General features: G+C 52.2%; 1 protein-coding gene across 3 annotated transcripts in view; it reads left to right on the forward strand.

Annotated features, from left to right (window-relative positions):
• gatad2b (GATA zinc finger domain containing 2B) overlaps nt 1–24,815 on the forward strand; it is a 97,755-nt gene that overhangs the window by 21,195 nt on the left and 51,745 nt on the right. For all 3 annotated transcript variants that reach the window (XM_072490549.1, XM_072490551.1, XM_072490550.1), the window contains exons 3-4: nt 9,322–9,453; nt 18,546–18,674. In XM_072490549.1, the coding sequence (XP_072346650.1) occupies nt 9,322–9,453; nt 18,546–18,674 (261 nt within the window). The remainder of the gene's footprint in view (nt 1–9,321; nt 9,454–18,545; nt 18,675–24,815) is intronic.

The following is a 24,815-nucleotide window of genomic DNA, read 5'->3' on the forward strand; positions in this document are numbered from 1 at the left end:
ATGTCACCCTGTTGGGAGTTTTCTATAGGCCTCCTAATAGTTCTAGGGATGTAGAGGAAAGGATGGCGAGGATGATCCTGGATATGAGCGAAAGTAACAGGGTAGTTATTATGGGAGACTTTAACTTTCCAGATATTGACTGGAAAAGATATAGTTCGAGTACATTAGATGGGTTGTTTTTTGTACAGTGTGTGCAGGAGGGTTTCCTGACACAATATGTTGACAGGCCAACAAGAGGCGAGGCCACGTTGGATTTGGTTTTGGGTAATGAACCAGGCCAGGTGTTGGATTTGGAGGTAGGAGAGCACTTTGGGGACAGTGACCACAATTCGGCGACGTTTACGTTAATGATGGAAAGGGATAAGTATACACCGCAGGGCAAGAGTTATAGCTGGGGGAAGGGCAATTATGATGCCATTAGACGTGACTTGGGGGGGGGGGGGATAAGGTGGAGAAGTAGGCTGCAAGTGTTGGGCACACTGGATAAGTGGAGCTTGTTCAAGGATCAGCTACTGCGTGTTCTTGATAAGTATGTACCGGTCAGGCAGGGAGGAAGGCATAGAGCGAGGGAACCGTGGTTTACCAAAGAAGTGGAATCTCTTGTTAAGAGGAACAAAGAACAAAGAAATGTACAGCACAGGAACAGGCCCTCCAAGCCCGTGCCGACCATGCTGCCCGACTAAACAATCTTCTACACTTCCTGGGTCCGTATCCCTCTATTCCCATCCTATTCATGTATTTGTCAAGATGCCTCTTAAACGTCACTATCGTCCCTGCTTCCACCACCTCCTCCGGCAGCGAGTTCCAGGCACCCACTACCCTCTGCGTAAAAAACTTGCCTCGTACATCTACTCTAAACCTTGCCCCTCTCACCTTAAACCTATGCCCCCTAGTAATTGACCCCTCTACCCTGGGGAAAAGCCTCTGACTATCCACTCTGTCTATGCCCCTCATAATTTTGTATACCTCTATCAGGTCTCCCCTCAACCTCCTTCGTTCCAGTGAGAACAAACCGAGTTTATTCAACCGCTCCTCATAGCTAATGCCCTCCATACCAGGCAACATTCTGGTAAATCTCTTCTGCACCCTCTCTAAAGCCTCCACATCCTTCTGGTAGTGTGGCGACCAGAATTGAACACTATACTCCAAGTGTGGCCTAACTAAGGTTCTATACAGCTGCAACATGACTTGCCAATTCTTATACTCAATGCCCCGGCCAATGAAGGCAAGCATGCCGTATGCCTTCTTGACTACCTTCTCCACCTGTGTTGCCCCTTTCAATGACCTGTGGACCTGTACTCCGAGATCTCTTTGACTTTCAATACTCTTGAGGGTTCTACCATTCACTGTATATTCCCGACCTGCATTAGACCTTCCAAAATGCATTACCTCACATTTGTCCGGATTAAACTCCATCTGCCATCTCTCCGCCCAAGTCTCCAAACAATCTAAATCCTGCTGTATCCTCCGACAGTCCTCATCGCTATCCACAATTCCACCAACCTTTATGTCGTCTGCAAACTTACTAATCAGACCAGTTACATTTTCCTCCAAATCATTTATATATACTACAAAGAGCAAAGGTCCCAGCACTGATCCCTGTGGAACACCACTGGTCACAGCCCTCCAATTAGGAAAGCATCCTTCCATTGCTACTCTCTGCCTTCTATGGCCTAGCCAGTTCTGTATCCACCTTGCCAGCTCACCCCTGATCCCGTGTGACTTCACCTTTTGTACTAGTCTACCATGAGGGACCTTGTCAAAGGCCTTACTGAAGTCCATATAGACAACATCCACTGCCCTACCTGCATCAATCATCTCAGTGACCTCCTCGAAAAACTCTTATCAAGTTAGTGAGACACGACCTTCCCTTCACAAAACCGTGCTGCCTCTCACTAATACGTCCATTTGCTTCCAAATGGGAGTAGATCCTGTCTCGAAGAATTCTCTCCAGTAATTTCCCTACCACTGAAGTAAGGCTCACCGGCCTGTAGTTCCCGGGATTATCCTTGCTACCCTTCTTAAACAGAGGAACAACATTGGCTATTCTCCAGTCCTCCGGGACATCCCCTCAAGACAGCGAGGATCCAAAGATTTCTGTCAAGGCCTCAGCAATTTCCTCTCCAGCCTCCTTCAGTATTCTGGGGTAGATCCCATCAGGCCCTGGGGACTTATCTACCGTAATATTTTTTAAGACACCCAACACCTCGTCTTTTTGGATCTCAATGTGACCCAGGCTATCTACACACCCTTCTCCAGACTCAACATCTACCAATTTCTTCTCTTTGGTGAATACTGATGCAAAGTATTCATTTAGTACCTCGCCCATTTCCTCTGGCTCCACACATAGTTTCCCTTGCCTATCCTTCAGTGGGCCAACCCTTTCCCTGGCTACCCTCTTGCTTTTTATGTACGTGTAAAAAGCCTTGGGATTTTCCTTAACCCTAATTGCCAATGACTTTTCGTGACCCCTTCTAGCCCTCCTGACTCCTTGCTTAAGTTCCTTCCTAATTTCCTTATATTCCACGGAGGCTTCGCCTGTTCCCAGCCTTTTAGCCCTGACAAATGCCTCCTTTTTCTTTTTGACGAGGCCTACAATATCTCTCGTCATCCAAGGTTCCCGAAAATTGCCGTATTTATCCTTCTCCCTCACAGGAACATACCGGTCCTGAATTCCTTTCAACTGCCACTTGAAAGCCTCCCACATGTCAGATGTTGATTTGCCCTCAAACACCCGCCCCCAATCCATGTTCTTCAGTTCCCGCCTAATATTGTTATAATTAGCCTTCCCCCAATTTATCCCACATTCATCCTAGGACCACTCTTATCCTTGTCCACCAGTACTTTAAAACTTACTGAATTGTGGTCACTGTTACCGAAATGCTCCCCTACTAAAACATCTACCACCTGGCTGGGCTCATTCCCCAATACCAGGTCCAGCACCGCCCCATCCCTAGTTGGACTGTCTACATATTGTTTTAAGAAGCCCTCCTGGATGCTCCTTACAAACTCCGCCCCGTCTAAGCCCCTGGCACTAAGTGAGTCCCAGTCAATATTGGGGAAGTTGAAGTCTCCCATCACCACAACCCTGTTGTTTTTACTCTTTTCCAAAATCTGTCTACCTATCTGCTCCTCTATCTCCCGCTGGCTGTTGCGAGGCCTGTAGTAAACCCCCAACATTGTGACTGCACCCTTCTTATTCCTGATCTCTACCCATATAGCCTCACTGCCCTCTGAGGTGTCCTCCCGCAGTACAGCTGTGATATTCTCCCGAACCAGTAGCGCAACTCCGCCTCCCCTTTTACATCCCCCTCTATCCCGCCTGAAACATCTAAATCCTGGAACGTTTAGCTGCCAATCCTGCCCTTCCCTCAACCAGGTCTCTGTAATGGCAACAACATCATAGTTCCAAGTGCTAATCCAAGCTCTAAGTTCATCTGCCTTACCCGTAATACTTCTTGCATTAAAACATATGCACTTCAGGCCACCAGACCCGCTGTGTTCAGCAACTTCTCCCTGTCTGCTCTGCCTCAGAGCCACACTGTTCCTATTCCCTAGTTCTCCCTCAATGCTCTCACCTTCTGACCTATTGCTCCCGTGCCCACCCCCCCTGCCATACTAATTTAAACCCTCCCGTGTGACACGAGCAAACCTCGCGGCCAGGATATTTATGCCTCTCCGGTTTAGATGCAACACGTCCTTCTTATACAGGTCACACCTGCCCCGGAAGAGCTCCCAGTGGTCCAGATAATGGAAACCCTCCCTCCTACACCAGCTGTTTAGCCACGTGTTTAGCTGCTCTATCTTCCTATTTCTAGCCTCACTGGCACGTGGCACAGGGAGTAAACCCGAGATTACAACCCTCGAGGTCCTGTCTTTTAACTTTCTGCCTAGCTCCCTGAACTCCTGCTGCAGGACCTCATGCCCCTTCCTGCCTATGTCGTTAGTACCAATATGTACAACGACCTCTGCCTGTTTGCCCTCCCCCTTCAGGATGCCCTCTACCCGTTCGGAGACATCCTGGACCCTGGCACCAGGGAGGCAACATACCATCCTGGAGTCTCTTTCACGTCCACAGAAGCGCCTATCTGTGCCCCTGACTATAGAGTCCCCTATGACTATTGCTCTTCTGCGCTTTGACCCTCCCTTCTGAACATCAGAGCCAGCCGTGGTGCCACTGCTCTGGCTGCTGCTGTTTTCCCCTGATAGGCTATCCCCCCCGACAGTATACAAAGGGGTATACCTGTTCGAGAGGGGGACAACCACAGGGGATTCCTGCACTGACTGCCTGTCCTTTCTGGTGGTCACCCATTTCTCTGCCTGCACCTTGGGTGTGACCACATTTACATAACTGCGATCTATGACGCTTTCCCCCACCTGCATTCTCCTAAGTGCATCCAATTGCTGCTCCAACCGAACCATGCGGTCTGTGAGGAGCTCCAGTTGGGTGCACTTTCTGCAGATCAAGCCATCCGGGACGCTTGAAGCCTCCCGGACCTGCCACATCTCACAGTCAGAGCACTGCACCCCTCTAAGTGACATTGCGTCAATTAATTAAAATTAAAATTAAAATTTTTTAAAAAAGAAAATATTTTTAAAAAAAATTCAAAGTTACTGTTAACCACCTGTTTCCTAGCACTAGATTTCTAATAGAAATGCGAAAGCTAAATATAGTACTCTCCGATCTCTGGCTTAGATACCCCTTTAAATTATAATTAAGTAATTATGTTTAATTAGTTACCAATGCTTAATTTTGTAAATTTAGTGTAGATTCCCAACCAGCCACTCAGGCCACAGCTTTTCTGTGATGTCACTTCAGTTTCCCCCCGACACACACAATTTGAAAAAGGTATAAAAGTAAAAATGAGTAAAAATCACTTACTTACCTTCTTACCCTCGGAGTGTCTTAGATGTTCTCAGGTTCTCTCCCTGACAGAGACTGCTCCTCCTGCTCCGAATGGCTCCCGAAACTAGGCTGCGATCTTTTAAAATCTCCGCTCCGACTCGCAGCTCCCGCGCTTTTTAAATCTCCCGCGCTGTTTTCACTGTCCCGGCTCTCTCTCCTCCCGCGCTGTTTTCACTGTCCCGGCTCACTCAGCTCCCGCGCTGTTTTCACTGTCCCGGCTCTCTCTCCTCCCGCGCTGTTTTCACTGTCCCGGCTCTCTCTCCTCCCGCGCTGTTTTCACTGTCCCGGCTCTCTCTCCTCCCGCGCTGTTTTCACTGTCCCGGCTCACTCAGCTCCCGCGCTGTTTTCACTGTCCCGGCTCTCTCTCCTCCCGCGCTGTTTTCACTGTCCCGGCTCTCTCTCCTCCCGCGCTGTTTTCACTGTCCCGGCTCTCTCTCCTCCCGCGCTGTTTTCACTGTCCCGGCTCTCTCTCCTCCCGCGCTGTTTTCACTGTCCCGGCTCTCTCTCCTCCCGCGCTGTTTTCACTGTCCCGGCTCTCTCTCCTCCCGCGCTGTTTTCACTGTCCCGGCTCTCTCTCCTCCCGCGCTGTTTTCACTGTCCCGGCTCTCTCTCCTCCCGCGCTGTTTTCACTGTCCCGGCTCTCTCTCCTCCCGCGCTGTTTTCACTGTCCCGGCTCTCTCTCCTCCCGCGCTGTTTTCACTGTCCCGGCTCTCTCTCCTCCCGCGCTGTTTTCACTGTCCCGGCTCTCTCTCCTCCTGCGCTGTTTTCAATGTCCCGGCTCACTCACCTCCCGTGCTGTTTTCACTGTCCCGGCTCTCTCTCCTCCCGCGCTGTTTTCATTGTCCCGGCTCTCTCTCCTCCCGCGCTGTTTTCACTGTCCCGGCTCTCTCTCCTCCTGCGCTGTTTTCAATGTCCCGGCTCACTCACCTCCCGTGCTGTTTTCACTGTCCCGGAAGAAGGAGGCCTATGTGAAGATGAGGTGTGAAGTTTCAGTTGGGGCGATGAATAGTTACAAGGTAGCGAGGAAGGATCTAAAGAGAGAGCTAAGACTAGCAAGGAGGGGACATGAGAAGTATTTGGCAGGTAGGATCAAGGAAAACCAAAAAACTTTCTATAGGTATGTCAGGAATAAGCGAATGACTAGGGAAAGAGTAAGACCAGCCAAGGACAGGGATGGGAAGTTGTGTGTGGAGTCTGAAGAGATAGGAGAGATACTAAATGAATCTTTTTCATCAGTATTCACTCAGGAAAAAGATAATGTTGTGGAGGAGAATGCTGAGCCCCAGGCTAATAGAATAGATGGCATTGAGGTACGTAGGGAAGAGGTGTTGGCAATTCTGGACAGGCTGAAAATAGATAAGTCCCCGGGGCCTGATGGGATTTATCCTAGGATTCTCTGGGAGGCCAGGGAAGAGATTGCTGGACCTTTGGCTTTGATTTTTATGTCATCATTGGCTACAGGAATAGTGCCAGAGGACTGGAGGATAGCAAATGTGGTCCCTTTGTTCAAAAAGGGGAGCAGAGACAACCCCGGCAACTATAGACCAGTGAGCCTCACGTCTGTAGTGGGTAAAGTCTTGGAGGGGATTATAAGAGACAAGATTTATAATCATCTAGATAGGAATAATATGATCAGGGATAGTCAGCATGGCTTTGTGAAGGGTAGGTCATGCCTCACAAACCTTATTGAGTTCTTTGAGAAGGTGACTGACAGGTAGACGAGGGTAGAGCAGTTGATGTGGTGTATATGGATTTCAGTAAAGCGTTTGATAAGGTTCCCCACGGTAGGCTATTGCAGAAAATACGGAGGCTGGGGATTAAGGGAGATTTAGAGTAGTGGATCAGAAATTGGCTAGCTGAAAGAAGACAGAGGGTGGTGGTTGATGGGAAATGTTCAGAATGGAGTTCAGTTACAAGTGGCGTACCACAAGGATCTGTTCTGGGGCCGTTGCTGTTTGTCATTTTTATCAATGACCTAGAGGAAGGCGCAGAAGGGTGGGTGAGTAAATTTGCAGACGATACTAAAGTCGGTGGTGTTGTCGACCGTGTGGAAGGATGTAGCAGGTTACAGAGGGATATAGATAAGCTGCAGAGCTGGGCTGAGAGGTGGCAAATGGAGTTTAATGTAGAGAAGTGTGAGGTGGTTCACTTTGGAAGGAATAACAGGAATGCGGAATATTTGGCTAATGGTAAAGTTCTTGGAAGTGTGAATGAGCAGAGGGATCTAGGTGTCCATGTACATAGATCCCTGAAAGTTGCCACCCAGGCTGATAGGGTTGTGAAGAAGGCCTATGGAGTGTTGGCCTTTATTGGTAGAGGGATTGAGTTCCGGAGTCAGGAGGTCATGTTGCAGCTGTACAGAACTCTGGTACGGCCGCATTTGGAGTATTGCGTACAGTTCTGGTCACCGCATTATAGGAAAGACGTGGAGGCTTTGGAGCGGGTGCAGAGGAGATTTACCAGGATGTTGCCTGGTATGGAGGGAAAATCTTATGAGGAAAGGCTGATGGACTTGAGGTTGTTTTCGTTGGAGAGAAGAAGGTTAAGAGGAGACTTAATAGAGGCATACAAAATGATCAGGGGGTTCGATAGGGTGGACAGTGAGAGCCTTCTCCTGCAGATGGAAATGGCTGGCACGAGGGGACATTGCTTTAAACTGAGGGGTACTAGATATAGGACAGAGGTCAGAGGTAGGTTCTTTACGCAAAGAGTAGTGAGGCCGTGGAATGCCCTACCTGCAACAGTAGTGAACTCGCCAACATTGAGGGCATTTAAAAGTTTATTGGATAAACATATGGATGATAATGGCACAGTGTAGGTTAGATGGCTTTTGTTTTGGTGCAACATCGTGGGCCGAAGGGCCTGTACTGCGCTGTACCGTTCTATGTTGTATGACCCTCCGACAGTGCGGTGCTCCCTCAGTACTGACCCTCCGACAGTGTGGTGCTCCCTCAGTACTGACCCTCTGACAGTGCGGCGCTCCCTCAGTACTGAGCCTCCGACAGTGCGGCGCTCCCTCAGTACTGACTCTCCCACAGTGCGGTGCTCCCTCAGCATTGACCCACCCGACAGTGCGGCGCTCCCTCAGTACTGACCCTCTGACAGTGCGGGGCTCCCTCAGTACTGACCCTCTGACAGTGCGGCGCTCCCTCATTACTGACCCTCCCACAGTGCGGTGCTCCCTCAGTACTGACCCTCCCGACAGTGCGGTGTTCCCTCAGTACTGACCCTCCCACAGTGTGGCACTCCGTCAGCACGGTAACACAGTGTGGCACTCCGTCAGCACGGTAACACAGTGCTTACCATAATGGCTTCACAGTGCCAGGGTCCCAGGTTCGATTCCCGGCTTGGGTCACTGTCTGTGCGGAGTCTGCACATTCTCCCCCGTGTCTGCGTGGGTTTCCACCGGGTGCTCCGGTTTCCTCCCACAGTCCAAAGATGTGTGGTTGAGATGGATTGGCCATGATAAATTGCCCTTGGTGTCGAAAACATGTTAAGTGGGGGTTACTGGGTTACGGGGATAGGGTGGATACGTGGGCTTCAGTATGGTGCTCTTTGTGAGGGCCGGTGCAGTCTCGATGGGCCGAATGGCCTTCTTCTGCATTGTAAATTCTGTGATTCTATGAGCCTGTTCCACTGTTCAATAAGATCATGGCTGGCCCACATGGGAGGCACTGTAGCACAGCGGTTAGCACTGTTGCTTCACAGCGCCAGGGTCCCGGGTTCGGTTCCCGGCTCGGGTCAAGGTCTGTGCGGGGTCTGCACGTTCTCCCCGTGTCTGCGTGGGGTTCCTCCGGGTGCTCCGGCTTCCTCCCACAAGAAAGGGTACTTGTTGGGTGAATTGGACATTCTGAATTCTTCCTCGGTGTACCCGAACAGGGGCCGCAATGTGGGGACGAGGGGATTTTCACAGTAACTTCATTTCAGTGGTAATGTAAGCCTACTTGTGGCAATAATAAAGATTATTATTATTATAGTTGCCCCCTATCCTTTAATACCTTTCATTAACACTCAGGGATTGTGTAATGAATTCAATGCTCCGCGTCAAACATTCCCAGATATTTTAAAAATTAATTTGCGGGATGCGGTGCCTCGATGGCCAGTCCCGGCATTCATTCCCCATTCCTAATTACCCTTCGGGAAGGTGGTGGGTGAGCCGCCACCTTGAACCCGCTGCAGTCCCGTGTGGTGTAGGTACACCCACCGTGCTTTTAGGGAGGGAGTTCTGGGTTTCCGACCCGGCGACAGATATATTCCCGGGATGTCGAGCTGCTCGGAGGGGGAACTTGCAGGTGGGTGGCGTTCCCCATGTGTCTGCTGCCCCCCTCGCCCTTCGCGATGGCAGAGGTGGGCAGGTTTGGTGAGCGGCGCCGAAGCAGTCCCGCGATAGCCTCATGCCTTTTCTCTGTCGGCAGGGCAAGGGCCCCGAGGAGCGCCAGATGATTATCAAGCAGCTTCGGGACGAGCTGCGGCTGGAGGAGGCCAGGCTGGTGCTGCTGAAGAAACTCCGCCAGAGCCAGATCCAGAAAGAGAACGTGGTGCAGAAGGTAAGTCCCAGCTTGTCGGGAGTGCAGCCGAGCGGGATAAAGATCTCGGCCCGTCGGCTGAACATCCTGTGTGTGAAACCTGACGGACAGGTGAGGTTCGTCTATAATGTTACGGGCCAGGGTTTAGAGAACTCCACAGTACATCATGGAGTTCACCTGACCTACAACTATTTATTAATTTCAGTTACAATGAGCACAGGGCTCTTTCAGGTGTTATTCAACAGAGGCCTTAAGCACTATTCATCAAAACAAAGTTTATTCTACTAATTCAGTTAACATTTTTATAACCACACACAGTGAGCATTTTTATCAACTACAAACAGAAATACCGCACACAGCTACAGTACTCTATATATAACCCTTAATAGTTCATAGAATTTCCAGTGCAGGAGGAGGCCATTCGGCCCATCGAGTCTGCACCGGCCCTCAGAAAGAGCACCCCACTCAAGCACACCCCTCCTCTACCCCATCCCCTTAACCCAGTAACTCCAATCAACCTTTTTGGACACTCGGGGACAATTTAGCACGGCCAATCCACCCAACCCTCCGGGTGCTCCGGTTCCCTCCCACAGTTTTGGACTGTGGGAGGGAACCGGAGCACCTGGAGGAAACCCACGCGCACACGGGGAGAACTTGCAGACTCCGCAGAGATAGTGACCCAAGGGGCAGCACGGTAGCATTGTGGATAGCACAATTGCTTCACAGCTCCAGAGTCCCAGGTTCGATTCCCGGCTTGGGTCACTGTCTGTGCGGAGTCTGCACGTTCTCCCCGTGTCTGCGTGGGTTTCCTCCGGGTGCTCCGGTTTCCTCCCACAGTCCAAAGATGTACAGGTTAGGTGGGTTGGCCATGATAAATTGCCCTTAGTATCCAAAATTGCCCACAGTGGAAACGCCGGCCAGATACAGAAAGATCTTCCCGCGCGGGTTCCCCCCCCCCCCGCCCCGGTTCCCCGAGCTTCATGGGGAGACTGCAGCAGGGTGAGGGCTAAGAGGTCAGATTGCGAGCAAGGTGAGGGATTCAAATGGCAAATGACCTGAAGCTGGAGTGGAATGGGCATTCACCCCAGTGTGGTGACCCCAGTCTGCTTCTCGTCTCTCCAGGGGCAGGGGGGGTGGCCACATGCGGAGCGCCGACTGCTGGGCACCCGGAAGGCGTGTTCGCAACCTGCGACGGTGGGAAGGAAGCGGGTAAAAGAGCAGGTGTTGCACTTCCAGGGGAAAGGTGACATGGGAAAGGGGAGCGAGCTGCCGTGGGGCTCAATCGAGTGGGTTCGCACTGCTGTCTCAGCGCCAGCTGTCTCACAGTGCCAGGGACCCGGGTTAACACTGCTGTCTCACAGTGCCAGGGACCCGGGTTAACACTGCTGCTTCACAGTGCCAGGGACCCGGGTTAACACTGCTGCCTCACAGTGACGGGCACCCGGGTTAACACTGCTGCTTCACAGTGCCAGGGACCCGGGTTAACACTGCTGTCTCAGAGCACAAGTGACCCGGGTTAACACTGCTGTCTTACAGTGCAAGGCACCCGGGTTAGCACTGCTGTCTCACAGTGCCAGGGACCCGGGTTAACACTGCTGTCTCACAGTGCCAGGAACCCGGGTTACCACTGCTGTCTCACAGTGCCAGGGACCCAGGTTAACACAGCTGCCTCACAGTGCCAGAGACCCGGGTTAACACTGCTGTCTCACAGTGCCAGGGACCTGGGCTAACACTGCTGTCTCACAGTGCCAGGGACCCGGGTTACCACTGCTGTCTCACAGTGCCAGGGACCCGGGTTAACACAGCTGCCTCACAGTGCCAGAGACCCGGGTTAACACTGCTGTCTCACAGTGCCAGGGACCTGGGCTAACACTGCTGTCTCACAGTGCCAGGGACCCGGGTTAACACTGCTGTCTCGCAGCGCCCGCGACCCGGGTTAACACTGCTGTCTCAGAGCACAAGGGATCCGGGTGAACACTGCTGCCTCACAGTGCCAGAGACCCGGGTTAACACTGCTGCCTCACAGTGCCAGGGACCCGGGTTAACACTGCTATCTCACAGTGCCAGGGACCCGGGTTAACACAGCTGCCTCACAGTGCCAGAGACCCGGGTTAACACTGCTGTCTCACAGTGCCAGGGACCTGGGCTAACACTGCTGTCTCACAGTGCCAGGGACCCGGGTTAACACTGCTGTCTCACAGTGTCAGGGACCCGGGTGAACACTGCTGCCTCACAGTGCCAGAGACCCGGGTTAACACTGCTGTCTCACAGTGCCAGGGACCCTGGCTAACACTGCTGCCTCACCGTGCCAGAGACCCGGGTTATCACTGCTGTCTCACAGTGCCAGGGACCCGGGTTAACACTGCTGCCTCACAGTGCCAGGGACCCGGGTTAACACTGCTGTCTCACAGTGCCAGAGACCCGGGTTAGCACTGCTGTCTCACATTGCCAGGGATCCGGGTTAGCACTGCTGTCTCACAGTGCCAGAGACCCGGGTTAGCACTGCTGTCTCACAGTGCCAGGGACCCGGGTTAACACTGCTGCCACAGAGCACCAGGGATCCGGGTTAGCACTGCTGTCTCACAGTGCCAGGGACCCGGACTTACACTGCTGTCTCACAGTCCAGGGACCCGGGTTAACACTGCTGTCTCACAGTGCCAGGGACCCGGGTTAGCACTGCTGCCATACAGCACCAGGGACCCGGGTTAGCACTTCTGTCTCACAGTGCCAGGAACCCTGGTTAGCACTGCTGCCTCACAGTGCCAGGGACCCGGGTTAACACTGCTGTCTCACAGTGCCATGGACCCGGGTTAACACTGCTGTGCCAGAGACCCGGGTTAACACTGCTGCCTCACAGTGCCAGGAACCCTGGTTAGCACTGCTGCCTCACAGTGCCAGGGACCCGGGTTAACACTGCTGTCTCACAGTGCCAGGGACCCGGGTTAACACTGCTGCCTCACAGTGCCAGAGACCCGGGTTAACACTTCTGTCTCACAGTGCCAGGGACCCGGGTTAACACTGCTGTGCCAGAGACCCAGGTTAACACTGCTGCCTCACAGTGCCAGAGACCCGGGTTAACACTTCTGTCTCACAGTGCCAGGGACCCGGGTTAACACTGCTGTGCCAGAGACCCAGGTTAACACTGCTGCCTCACAGTGCCAGGGACCCGGGTTAACACTGCTGTGCCAGAGACCCAGGTTAACACTGCTGCCTCACAGTGCCAGGGATCCGGGTTAACACTGCTGCCTCACAGTGCCAGAGACCCGGGTTAACACTTCTGTCTCACAGTGCCAGGGACCCGGGTTAACACTGCTGTGCCAGAGACCCAGGTTAACACTGCTGTCTCACCGTGCCAGGCCCCCGGGTTAGCACTGCTGCCACACAGCACCAGGGACCCGTGTTAACACTGCTGTCTCACAGTGCCAGGCCCCCGGGTTAGCACTGCTGCCACACAGCTCCAGGGTCCCGGGTTCGATTCTGGCCTGGGGTTACTGTCTGTGCGGAGTCTGCACGTTCTCTACCCGTGTCTGCGTGGGTTTCCTGCGGGTGCTCCGGTTTCCTCCCACAGTCCAAAGATGTACAGATCAGGTGGATTGGCCGTGCTAAATTGTCCAGAGTGTCCAAAGATGTGCAGGTTAGGTGAGGTTACGGGGATAGGGTGGGGGATTGGGCCCACGTAGGAAGCTCTTTCAGAGGGTCGGTGCCGACTCGATGGGCTGAATGGCCTCCCTCTGCACTGTGTGTGGAGAGGGAGGTGTGTTTGGCGATGCTGTCGCGCTGGAATTGGCAGTTTTGATGGAAGGGCCATCGACAAGCCAAAACGTGAACTCTCTTCCTCCCTCTCAGACGCTGCCCAACATGCTGTGTGTTCCTCCCACCCCCACCCCCCACGGCTTCCCGTCTCGAATCTTGTCGGGTGAATTGCTGGAACGCGCCGTGGCTCGTTCAACAGCACCTTCCAAATGCGCTGCCTGTGTCCAGCCTCCCATCCGTCGCGTGTTCAGAATGTTTCTGGTGAAGATTGTCATGAGCTTGAAGCATCTTGAGGCGATGGCGGGAGTTTTGACGGCCCTGTTAACTGACACGAAGGCGTCGGGGAGAGAGAGTATGACAATCTATATTAGTTACGTGGGAACCGGGTAAGGAGCTGGGTTAAAAAAGGGGATGGCTAGTCGACAAGGCGGGGGGGGTAAAGAGCCCCCCAACCCGGCTGATCACGTGGAACGTGAGAGGGCTGAACGGGCCGATTAAAAGGGCACGGGTACTCGCACACCTAAAGAAATTAAAGGCAGATGTAGTTATGTTGCAGGAGACGCAGCTGAAACGGACAGACCAGGTTAGACTACGTAAAGGATGGGTGGGACAGGTGTTTCATTCAGGTCTAGATACGAAGCATAGGGGGGTGGCTATCTTGGTGGGGAAATGGGTACTGTTTGAGGCAAAGACCATAGTGGCGGACAGTGCGGGTAGATATGTGATGGTGAGTGGCAGATTGCAAGGGTTCTGGTGAACGTATACGCCCCGAACTGGGATGATGCAAACTTCATGAGGCGTATGTTGGGGCGTATCCCGGACCTGGAGGCGGGAAAGTTGGTAATGGGGGGAGACTTCAATACGGTGCTTGATCCAGGTCTGGACCGGTCGAGGTCCAGGACTGGGAGGAGGCCGGCAGCGGCCAAGGTGCTTAAGGACTTCATGGAGCAGATGGGAGGAGTAGACCCCTGGAGATTTATTAGGCCTAGGAGTAAGGAGTTCTCATTTTTCTCCCATGTTCACAAGGTATATTCACAGATAGACTTTTTTGTCCTGGGAAGGGCACTGATCCCGAAGGTGACAGGGACGGAGTATACGGCCATAGCCATCTCGGGCCACGCTCCACATTGGGTAGATCTGGAGGTAGGAGAGGAAAAAGAACAGCACCCACTCTGGAGAATGGATATGGGCTTATTGGCGGATGAGGGGGTATGTTTAAGGGTGAGGGGGTGTATCGAAAGGTACTTGGAGCTTAATGACAACGGAGAGGTTCAGGTGGGAGTGGTCTGGGAGGCGTTGAAGGCGGTGGTCAGAGGGGAACTGATATCCATAAGGGCACATAAAGGGAAGCAAGAGAGTAAAGAAAGGGAGCGATTGTTGAGAGAACTTCTGAGGGTGGACAGGCAATATGCAGAGGCACCGGAGGAGGGACTGTACAGGGAAAGACAAAGGTTACATGTGGAATTTGACCTGCTGACCACGGGTAAGGCAGAGGCACAGTGGAGGAGGGCACAGGGTGTACAGTATGAGTATGGAGTGAAGGCGAGCCGGCTACTGGCTCCTAATTGAGGAAGAGGGGAGCGGCGAGGGAGATAGGTGGGGTGAGAGATGAGGAGGGAGAGATGGAACGGGGAGCGGAGAGAGGGAACGGGGAGCGGAGAGAGTGAACAGGCATTTTATGAGAGGTTGTATAAGGCTCAGCCCCTGGAAGGGAAGGAGGGATCAGCTGGAATTCCCGAAGGTGGAGGAGCAGGAGAGGGCGGGACTGGGAGCACAGATTGAGGTGGAGGAGGTGATAAAGGGGATTGGGAGCATGCAGGCGGGGAAGGCCCCGGGACCGGATGGGTTCCCGGTGGAATTTTATGGGAAATATATGGACCTACTGGCCCCGCATTTGACGAGAACCTTTAATGAGGCCAGGGAAAGGGGAAGACTATGTCGGAGGCGACGATATCGTTACTTTTGAAGAAGGAAAAAGACCCGCTGCAGTGTGGGTCCTGCAGTGAACGTAGATGCTAAGCTCCTGGCCAAGGTGATGGCGACGAGGATAGAGGATTGTGTCCCGGGGGTGGTCCACGAGGATCAAACTGGGTTTATTAAGGGGAGACAGCTGAACACGAACATACGGAGGCTGCTAGGGGTGATGAAGATGCCCCCACCAGAGGGGGAGGCGGAGATAGTGGTGGCGATGGATGCCGAGAAAGCATTCGACAGAGTGGAGTGGGACTACCTGTGGGAAGTGTTGAGGAGATTTGGTTTTGGAGAAGGGTATATTGGATGGGTACAGCTGCTATATTGGGCCCCGGTGGCAAGTGTGATCACGAACAGGCAGAGGTCTGACTACTTCCATCTTTATAGAGGGACGAGGCAGGGGTGTCCCCTGTCTCCTTTACTGTTTGCATTGGCAATTGAGCCCCTGGGGGTTCTATATTTGCATTGAGGGGCTCCAGGAAGTGGAGGGGAGCACTCGGGGGAGGGGAAGAACACCGGGTATCATTGTATGCAGATGATTTATTGCTGTATGTTGCGGACCCAGTGGAGGGGATGCCTGAGATAATGCAGACACTCAGGGAGTTTGGGGAATTCTCGGGGTACAAATTGAATATGGGGAAGAGTGAGTTGTTTGTGGTGCATCCGGGGGAGCAGAGCAGGGGAATAGATGATTTACCGCTGAGGAAGGTAACAAGAGATTTCCGGTACTTAGGGATTCAGATAGCCAGGAGTTGGGGAACCTTACATAGGCTAAATCTAACACGATTGGTGGAACAGATGGAGGAGGATTTTAAGAGATGGGACATGGTGCCCCTGTCACTAGTGGGTAGGGTGCAGGCGGTCAAAATGGTAGTCCTCCCGAGATTCCTTTTTGTGTTTCAGTACCTCCCGGGGATGGTCACGAAGGCTTTTTTCAAGAAAATCGAGAAAAGTGTCATGAGTTTTGTGTGGGCTGGGAAGACCCCAAGAGTGAGGAGGGTTCTTTTGCAGCGTAGCAGGGATAGGGGGGGACTGGCACTACCGAGCTTAAGTGAGTACTATTGGGCCGCCAATATCTCAATGGTTTGTAAGTGGATGGGAGAAGGGGAGGGAGCGGCGTGGAAGAGATTGGAGATGGCGTCCTGCAAAGGAACCAGCCTACAAGCACTGGCGACGGCGCCGTTGCCGTTCTCCCCGAAGAAATACACCACAAGTCCAGTGGTGGTGGCAACACTGAAAATTTGGGGGCAGTGGAGACGGCATAGGGGAATGACTGGAGCCTCGGTGCGGTCCCCGATAAGAAATAATCATAGGTTTGTCCCGGGGAGAATAGATGGGGGATTTAGAGCATGGCAGAGAGCTGGGATTGTGCAACTGAGGGATCTGTTCTTAGATGGGACGTTTGCGAGTCTGGGAGCGCTGACGGAAAAATATGGGTTGCCCCAAGGGAATGCATTTCGGTACATGCAACTGAGGGCTTTTGCGAGGCAATAGGGGAAGGAATTCCCGCAGCTCCCGACGCAGGAGATTCAGGATAGAGTGATCTCAGGGACATGGGTGGGGAGTGGTAGGGTGTCGGATATATACAGGGAAATGAGAGACGAGGGGGAGATCATGGTGGATGAGCTGAAGGGAAAATGGGAAGAAGAGCTGGGGGAAGAGATTGAAGAGGGGCTGTGGGCAGATGCCCTACGTAGGGTAAACTCTTCGTCCTCGTGCGCCAGGCTTTGCCTGATACAATTCAAGGTTTTGCACAGGGCACATATGACCGGAGCAAGGCTCAGTAAATTTTTCGGGGTAGAGGATAGGTGTGGGAGATGCTCGAGGAGCCCAGCATACCACACCCACATGTTTTGGTCATGCCCGGCACTGCAGGGGTTCTGGGTGGGGTGGCGAATGTGCTTTCGAAGGTGGTACGGGTCCGGGTCGAGCCAAGCTGGGGCGTGGCTATATTTGGGGTTGCAGAAGAGCCGGGAGTGCAGGAGGCGAGAGAGGCTAATGTTTTGGCCTTTGCGTCTCTAGTAGCCCGGCGAAGGATATTGCTTATGTGGAAGGAAGCCAAACCCCCGGGCATGGAGACCTGGATAAATGACATGGCAGGGTTTATAAAACTAGAACGGATAAAGTTCGCACTAAGGGGTTCGGCTCAAGGGTTCACCAGGCGATGGCGACCGTTCATTAACTACCTCGCAGAACGATAAAGGAAATGGGAAGGTAGCAGCAGCAACCCAGGGGGGAGGGGGGGGGGGCTCGGGCGGGTCCTCGGGTGTTTTTGTATAGATATTTGTACTGGTTAAGTGTATTGGATTGCTTGATTTTATTATTTGGGAGAGCTATTATTTTTGTTATGGCAGTTGCCATTTAGTTTATATATTATTTATTTATTTGTTAAAAACGGTCACTGTTATTTATATTGTTGTATTGTAAAAAGAGGAAAAACCTTTGTACTGTTTTGTTTGGCCGAAAAAATTGAATAAAATATATATTTAAAAAAAAATCTATATTAGTGTCACAAGTAGGCTTACATTAATGCTGCAATGAAGTTACTGTGAAACGCCCCTAGTCGCCATATTCCGGTGCCTGTTCGGGTACACGGAGAATTCAGAATGTCCAATTCACCGAACAGCACGTCTTTCGAGACTTGTGGGAGGAAACCGGAGCACCCGGAGGAAACCCACGCAGACACGGGGAGAACGTGCAGACTCCGCACAGACAGTGACCCAAGCCGGGAATCGAACCTGGGATCCTGGAGCTGTGCAGCAACAGTGCTAACCACCGTGTTCCCGTGTGGGAACAGTTCACGAGAAGTGTCCCGGGGACGAGGGATTTCAGTGAGGAGGGCAGATTGGGGCTGACGGGGAGGAGATTTGATCCAGGTGTCCATGACCCTGAGGTGGGGGGGGGGGGGGTGTACTGGGACAAGCGTTGAGAGGGAGAACCAGAGGGGGGCGGGGACCTCGTCCGATCGGCGTGGGGTGAGGGTTTGGCGTGCGCTGCCCCAGAATGTGGAGGAGGCAGGTTCAATCGTGGCCTTTGGAAGGGGACCGGATCATCGGCGGAACGGAGAGTAGGTTAGGGGAGGGAGAACTATCTGAGATTTCCAGCAGAGAGCCGGCACAGACATTACAGGCTGAATTCCCTCCCCACCCTGTTGTTTTGAGATCACTCTGACTTCAGTACAGAGGTCACCTGTGATGGCGGTTCGCAAGAGGGGTGGCTGGGCTTGTAACAGGGCGAGAATAAGTGCAGACGTGAGTACCGGGCTGGAGAAGATTGCAGAGCTCCAGAGCAGTGAAGGGATTTGAAAGCGAGGACGGGAATGTTTCTGTTACCTGTGACCTGTTACCCGGGTGGGAATGACGCCTCTCCCTCTCTACCCTCTCCGCCAGGTCCCCGTCGTACAGAACGCACCGTCTGTCGTCCAGCCCTCGCTGACTCAGGGCGGTCAGCAGATGTTGTCCAAACCTCCAACCCGGCCCATGTCTCAGGCTTTAGATCCTCAGAACCTGCGGGCTCAGGTCAGTGTGAACCGAAGAGCTGGTGTATCAACTGTGTGTGTCTCTGAGTGTGTGTGTGTCTCTGAGTGTGTGTGTGTCTCTGAGTGTGTGTGTGTGTCTCTGTCTGTGTGTGTCTCTGAGTGTGTGTGTGTCTCTCTGTCTGTGTGTGTCTCTGAGTGTGTGTGTGTCTCTGAGTGTGTGTGTGTCTCTGAGTGTGTGTGTGTCTCTGAGTGTGTGTGTGTCTCTGAGTGTGTGTGTGTCTCTGAGTGTGTGTGTGTGTCTCTGTCTGTGTGTGTCTCTGAGTGTGTGTGTGTCTCTCTGTCTGTGTGTGTCTCTCTGTCTGTGTGTGTCTCTCTGTCTGTGTGTGTCTGAGTGTGTGTGTGTGTCTGAGTGTGTGTGTGTCTCTGAGTGTGTGTGTGTCTCTGAGTGTGTGTGTGTCTCTGTCTGTGTGTGTGTCTCTGTCTGTGTGTGTCTCTGTCTGTGTGTGTCTCTGTCTGTGTGTGTCTCTGTCTGTGTGTGTCTCTCTGTCTGTGTGTGTCTCTCTGTCTGTGTATGTCTCTCTGTCTGTGTGTGTCTCTCTGTGTGTGTCTCTGTGTGTGTGTCTCTCAGTCTGTGTGTGTCTCTCTCAGTCTGTGTGTGTCTCTCTCAGTCTGTGTGTCTCTCTCTCAGTCTGTGTGTGTCTCTCTCTCAGTCTGTGTGTGTCTCTCAGTCTGTGTGTCTCTCAGTCTGTGTGTCTCTCAGTCTGTGTGTCTCTCAGTCTGTGTGTCTCTCTCTCTCAGTGTGTCTCTCTGTGTGTGTGTGTGTCTCTGTGTGTGTGTCTCTGTGTGTGTGTCTCTGTGTGTGTGTCTCTGTGTGTGTGTCTCTGTGTGTGTGTCTCTGTGTGTGTGTCTCTGTGTGTGTGTGTCTCTGTGTGTGTGTGTCTCTGTGTGTGTGTGTCTCTGTGTGTCTCTCTGTGTGTGTGTCTCTCTGTGTGTGTGTCTCTCTGTGTGTGTGTCTCTCTGTGTGTGTCTGTGTGTGTGTGTGTCTGTGTGTGTGTGTGTCTGTGTGTGTGTGTGTCTGTGTGTGTGTGTCTGTGTGTGTGTGTCTGTGTGTGTGTGTCTCTGTGTGTGTGTCTCTGTGTGTGTGTCTCTGTGTGTGTGTCTGTGTGTGTGTGTCTGTGTGTGTGTGTCTCTCTCTGTCTGTGTGTCTCTCTCTGTCTGTGTCTCTCTCTCTGTCTGTGTCTCTCTCTCTGTCTGTGTCTCTCTCTCTGTCTGTGTCTCTCTCTCTCTCTCTCTGTGTCTCTCTCTCTCTCTGTGTGTGCCTCTCTCTCGGTCTGTGTGTGTCTCTCTCAGTCTGTGTGTGTCTCTCTCAGTCTATGTGTGTCTCTCTCAGTCTGTGTGTGTCTCTCTCAGTCTGTGTGTCTCACTCAGTCTGTGTCTCTCTCAGTCTGTGTGTCTCTCTCAGTCTGTGTGTGTCTCTCAGTCTGTGTGTCTCTCTCAGTCTGTGTCTCTCTCAGTCTGTGTGTCTCTCTCAGTCTGTGTGTCTCTCAGTCTGTGTCTCTCTCTCAGACTGTGTCTCTCTCTCTCAGACTGTGTGTGTGTGTCTCTCTCAGTCTGTGTGTGTGTGTCTCTCAGTCTGTGTGTGTGTGTCTCAGTCTGTGTGTGCCTCTCTCTCAGTCTGTGTGTGCCTCTCTCTCAGTCTGTGTGTGTCTCTCTCTCAGACTGTGTGTCTCTCTCTCTCAGACTGTGTGTGTCTCTCTCTCAGACTGTGTGTCTCTCTCTCAGACTGTGTGTCTCTCTCTCTCAGACTGTGTGTGTCTCTCTCTCAGACTGTGTGTGTCTCTCTCTCAGACTGTGTGTGTCTCTCTCAGCCTGTGTGTCTCTCTCAGCCTGTGTGTCTCTCTCAGCCTGTGTGTCTCTCTCAGCCTGTGTGTCTCTCTCAGCCTGTGTGTCTCTCTCTCTCTCAGGCTGTGTGTGTGTCTCTCTCAGGCTGTGTGTGTGTCTCTCTCAGTCTGTGTGTCTCTCTCAGTCTGTGTGTCTCTCTCAGTCTGTGTGTCTCTCTCAGTCTGTGTGTCTCTCTCAGTCTGTGTGTCTCTCTCATTCTGTGTGTCTCTCTCTCTCAGGCTGTGTGTGTGTCTCTCTCTCTCAGGCTGTGTGTGTGTCTCTCTCTCTCAGGCTGTGTGTGTGTCTCTCTCTCTCAGGCTGTGTGTGTGTCTCTCTCAGTCTGTGTGTGTCTCTCTCAGTCTGTGTGTGTCTCTCTCAGTCTGTCTCTCTCAGTCTGTGTGTCTCAGAGTCTGTGTGTCTCAGAGTCTGTGTGTCTCAGAGTCTGTGTGTCTCAGAGTCTGTGTGTCTCAGAGTCTGTGTGTCTCAGAGTCTGTGTGTCTCAGAGTCTGTGTGTCTCAGAGTCTGTGTGTCTCAGAGTCTGTGTGTCTCAGAGTCTGTGTGTCTCAGAGTCTGTGTGTCTCAGAGTCTGTGTGTCTCAGAGTCTGTGTGTCTCAGAGTCTGTGTGTCTCAGAGTCTGTGTGTCTCAGAGTCTGTGTGTCTCAGAGTCTGTGTGTCTCAGAGTCTGTGTGTCTCAGAGTCTGTGTGTCTCAGAGTCTGTGTGTCTCAGAGTCTGTGTGTCTCAGAGTCTGTGTGTCTCAGAGTCTGTGTGTCTCAGAGTCTGTGTGTCTCAGAGTCTGTGTGTCTCAGAGTCTGTGTGTCTCAGAGTCTGTGTGTCTCAGAGTCTGTGTGTCTCAGAGTCGGTGTGTCTCAGAGTCGGTGTGTCTCAGAGTCGGTGTGTCTCAGAGTCGGTGTGTCTCAGAGTCGGTGTGTCTCTCAAGTCGGTGTGTCTCTCAAGTCGGTGTGTCTCTCAAGTCGGTGTGTCTCTCAAGTCGGTGTGTCTCTCAAGTCGGTGTGTCTCTCAAGTCGGTGTGTCTCTCAGTCGGTGTGTCTCTCAGTCGGTGTGTCTCTCAGTCGGTGTGTCTCTCAGTCGGTGTGTCTCTCAGTCGGTGTGTCTCTCAGTCGGTGTGTCTCTCTCTCTCTCAGTCGGTGTGTCTCTCTCTCTCTCAGTCTGTGTCTCTCTCTCTCTCAGTCTGTGTCTCTCTCTCTCTCAGTCTGTGTCTCTCTCTCTCTCAGTCTGTGTCTCTCTCTCTCTCAGTCTGTGTCTCTCTCTCTCTCAGTCTGTGTCTCTCTCTCTCTCAGTCTGTGTCTCTCTCTCTCTCAGTCTGTGTCTCTCTCTCTCTCAGTCTGTGTCTCTCTCTCTCTCAGTCTGTGTCTCTCTCTCTCTCAGTCTGTGTTTCTCTCTCTCTCAGTCTGTGTTTCTCTCTTGTATACAAAATTATGAGGGGCATAGACAGAGTGGATAGTCAGAGGCTTTTCCCCAGGGTAGAGGGGTCAATTACTAGGGGGCATAGGTTTAAGGTGAGAGGGGCAAGGTTTAGAGTAGATGTACGAGGCAAGTTTTTTACGCAGAGGGTAGTGGGTGCCTGGAACTCGCTACCGGAGGAGGTAGTGGAAGCAGGGACGATAGGGACATTTAAGGGGCATCTTGACAAATATATGAATAGGATGGGAATAGAAGGATACGGCCCCAGGAAGTGTAGAAGATTGTAGTTTAGTCGGGCAGTATGGTCGGCACAGGCTTGGAGGGCCGAAGGGCCTGTTCCTGTGCTGTACATTTCTTTGTTGTTTGTTTGTTCTTTGTTCTCTCAGTCTGTGTGTGTCTCTCTCAGTCTGTGTAGGTCTCTCTCAGTCTGTGTGTCTCTCTCAGTCTGTGTGTCTCTCTCAGTCTGTGTATCTCTCTCAGTCTGTGTGTGTCTCTCAGTCTGTGTGTGTCTCTCAGTCTGTGTGTGTCTCTCAGTCTGTGTGTGTCTCTCAGTCTGTGTGTGTGTCTCAGTCTGTGTGTGTCTCAGTCTGTGTGTGTCTCAGTCTGTGTGTGTCTCAGTCTGTGTGTGTCTCTCAGTCTGTGTGTGTCTCTCTCTCAGTCTGTGTGTCGCTCTCTCAGTCTGTGTGTCTCTCTCAGTCTGAGTGTGTGTCTCTCAGTCTGTGTGTGTGTCTCTCTCAGTCTGTGTGTGTCTCTCTCTCAGTCTGATTGTGTGTCTCTCTCAGTCTGTGTGTGTCTCTCAGTCTGTGTGTCTCTCTCTCTCAGCCTGTGTGTGTCTCTCTCAGCCTGTGTGTGTCTCTCAGTCTGTGTGTGTCTCTCTCTCTCTCTCAGTCTGTGTGTGTCTCTCTCTCTCTCAGTCTGTGTTTCTCTCTCTCTCAGTCTGTGTGTGTCTCTCAGTCTGTGTGTGTCTCTCAGTCTGTGTGTGTCTCTCAGTCTGTGTGTGTCTCTGTCTGTGTGTGTCTCTCTCAGTCTGTGTGTTTCAGTCTGTGTGTCTCAGTCTGTGTGTCTCAGTCTGTGTGTGCCTCTCAGTCTGTGTGTGCCTCTCAGTCTGTGTGTGCCTCTCAGTCTGTGTGTGCCTCTCTCTGTCTGTGTGTGCGTCTCTCAGTCTGTGTGTCTCTCAGTCTGTGTGTCTCTCAGTCTGTGTGTCTCTCAGTCTGTGTGTCTCTCAGTCTGTGTGTCTCTCAGTCTGTGTGTGCCTCTGTCTGTGTATGCCTCTGTCTGTGTGCCTCTCTCTGTCTGTGTGCCTCTCTCTGTCTGTGTGCCTCTCAGTCTGTGTGTGTCTCTCAGTCTGTGTGTGTCTCTCTCTTAGTCTGTGTCTCTCTCTCAGTCTGTGTGTGTCTCTGTCTGTGTGTGTCTCTGTCTGTGTGTGTCTCTGTCTGTGTGTGTCTCTGTCTGTGTGTGTCTCTGTCTGTGTGTGTCTCTGTGTGTGTCTCTGTCTGTGTGTGCCTCTCAGTCTGTGTGTCTCTCTCAGTCTGTGTGTCTCTCTCAGTCTGTGTGTCTCAGTCTGTGTCTCTCTCGCTCTCTCAGTCTGTGTGTGTCTCCCTCAGTCTGTGTCTCTCTCCCTCAGTCTGTGTGTCTCTCTCTCAGTCTGTGTCTCTCTCTCTCAGTCTGTGTCTCTCTCTCTCAGTCTGTGTGTCTCTCTCTCAGTCTGTGTGTGTCTCTCAGTCTGTGTGTGTCTCTCTCTTAGTCTGTGTCTCTCTCTTAGTCTGTGTCTCTCTCTCAGTCTGTGTGTGTCTCTGTCTGTGTGTGTCTCTGTCTGTGTGTGTCTCTGTCTGTGTGTGTCTCTGTCTGTGTGTGTCTCTGTGTGTGTCTCTGTCTGTGTGTGTCTCTGTCTGTGTGTGTCTCTGTCTGTGTGTGTCTCTGTCTGTGTGTGTCTCTGTCTGTGTGTGTCTCTGTGTGTGTCTCTGCCTGTGTGTGTCTCTGCCTGTGTGTGTCTCTGCCTGTGTGTGTCTCTGTCTGTGTGTGTCTCTCAGTCGGTGTGTCTCTCAGTCGGTGTGTCTCTCTCTCTCTCAGTCGGTGTGTCTCTCTCTCTCTCAGTCTGTGTCTCTCTCTCTCTCAGTCTGTGTCTCTCTCTCTCTCAGTCTGTGTCTCTCTCTCTCTCAGTCTGTGTCTCTCTCTCTCTCAGTCTGTGTCTCTCTCTCTCTCAGTCTGTGTCTCTCTCTCTCTCAGTCTGTGTTTCTCTCTCTCTCAGTCTGTGTTTCTCTCTTGTATACAAAATTATGAGGGGCATAGACAGAGTGGATAGTCAGAGGCTTTTCCCCAGGGTAGAGGGGTCAATTACTAGGGGGCATAGGTTTAAGGTGAGAGGGGCAAGGTTTAGAGTAGATGTACGAGGCAAGTTTTTTACGCAGAGGGTAGTGGGTGCCTGGAACTCGCTACCGGAGGAGGTAGTGGAAGCAGGGACGATAGGGACATTTAAGGGGCATCTTGACAAATATATGAATAGGATGGGAATAGAAGGATACGGCCCCAGGAAGTGTAGAAGATTGTAGTTTAGTCGGGCAGTATGGTCGGCACAGGCTTGGAGGGCCGAAGGGCCTGTTCCTGTGCTGTACATTTCTTTGTTGTTTGTTTGTTCTTTGTTCTCTCAGTCTGTGTGTGTCTCTCTCAGTCTGTGTAGGTCTCTCTCAGTCTGTGTGTCTCTCTCAGTCTGTGTATCTCTCTCAGTCTGTGTATCTCTCTCAGTCTGTGTGTGTCTCTCAGTCTGTGTGTGTCTCTCAGTCTGTGTGTGTCTCTCAGTCTGTGTGTGTCTCTCAGTCTGTGTGTGTCTCTCAGTCTGTGTGTCTCTCAGTCTGTGTGTGTCTCAGTCTGTGTGTGTCT

This window comes from Scyliorhinus torazame, chromosome 26 (assembly GCF_047496885.1).
Source record: "Scyliorhinus torazame isolate Kashiwa2021f chromosome 26, sScyTor2.1, whole genome shotgun sequence".
NCBI classification, from domain to species: Eukaryota; Metazoa; Chordata; class Chondrichthyes; order Carcharhiniformes; family Scyliorhinidae; genus Scyliorhinus; species Scyliorhinus torazame.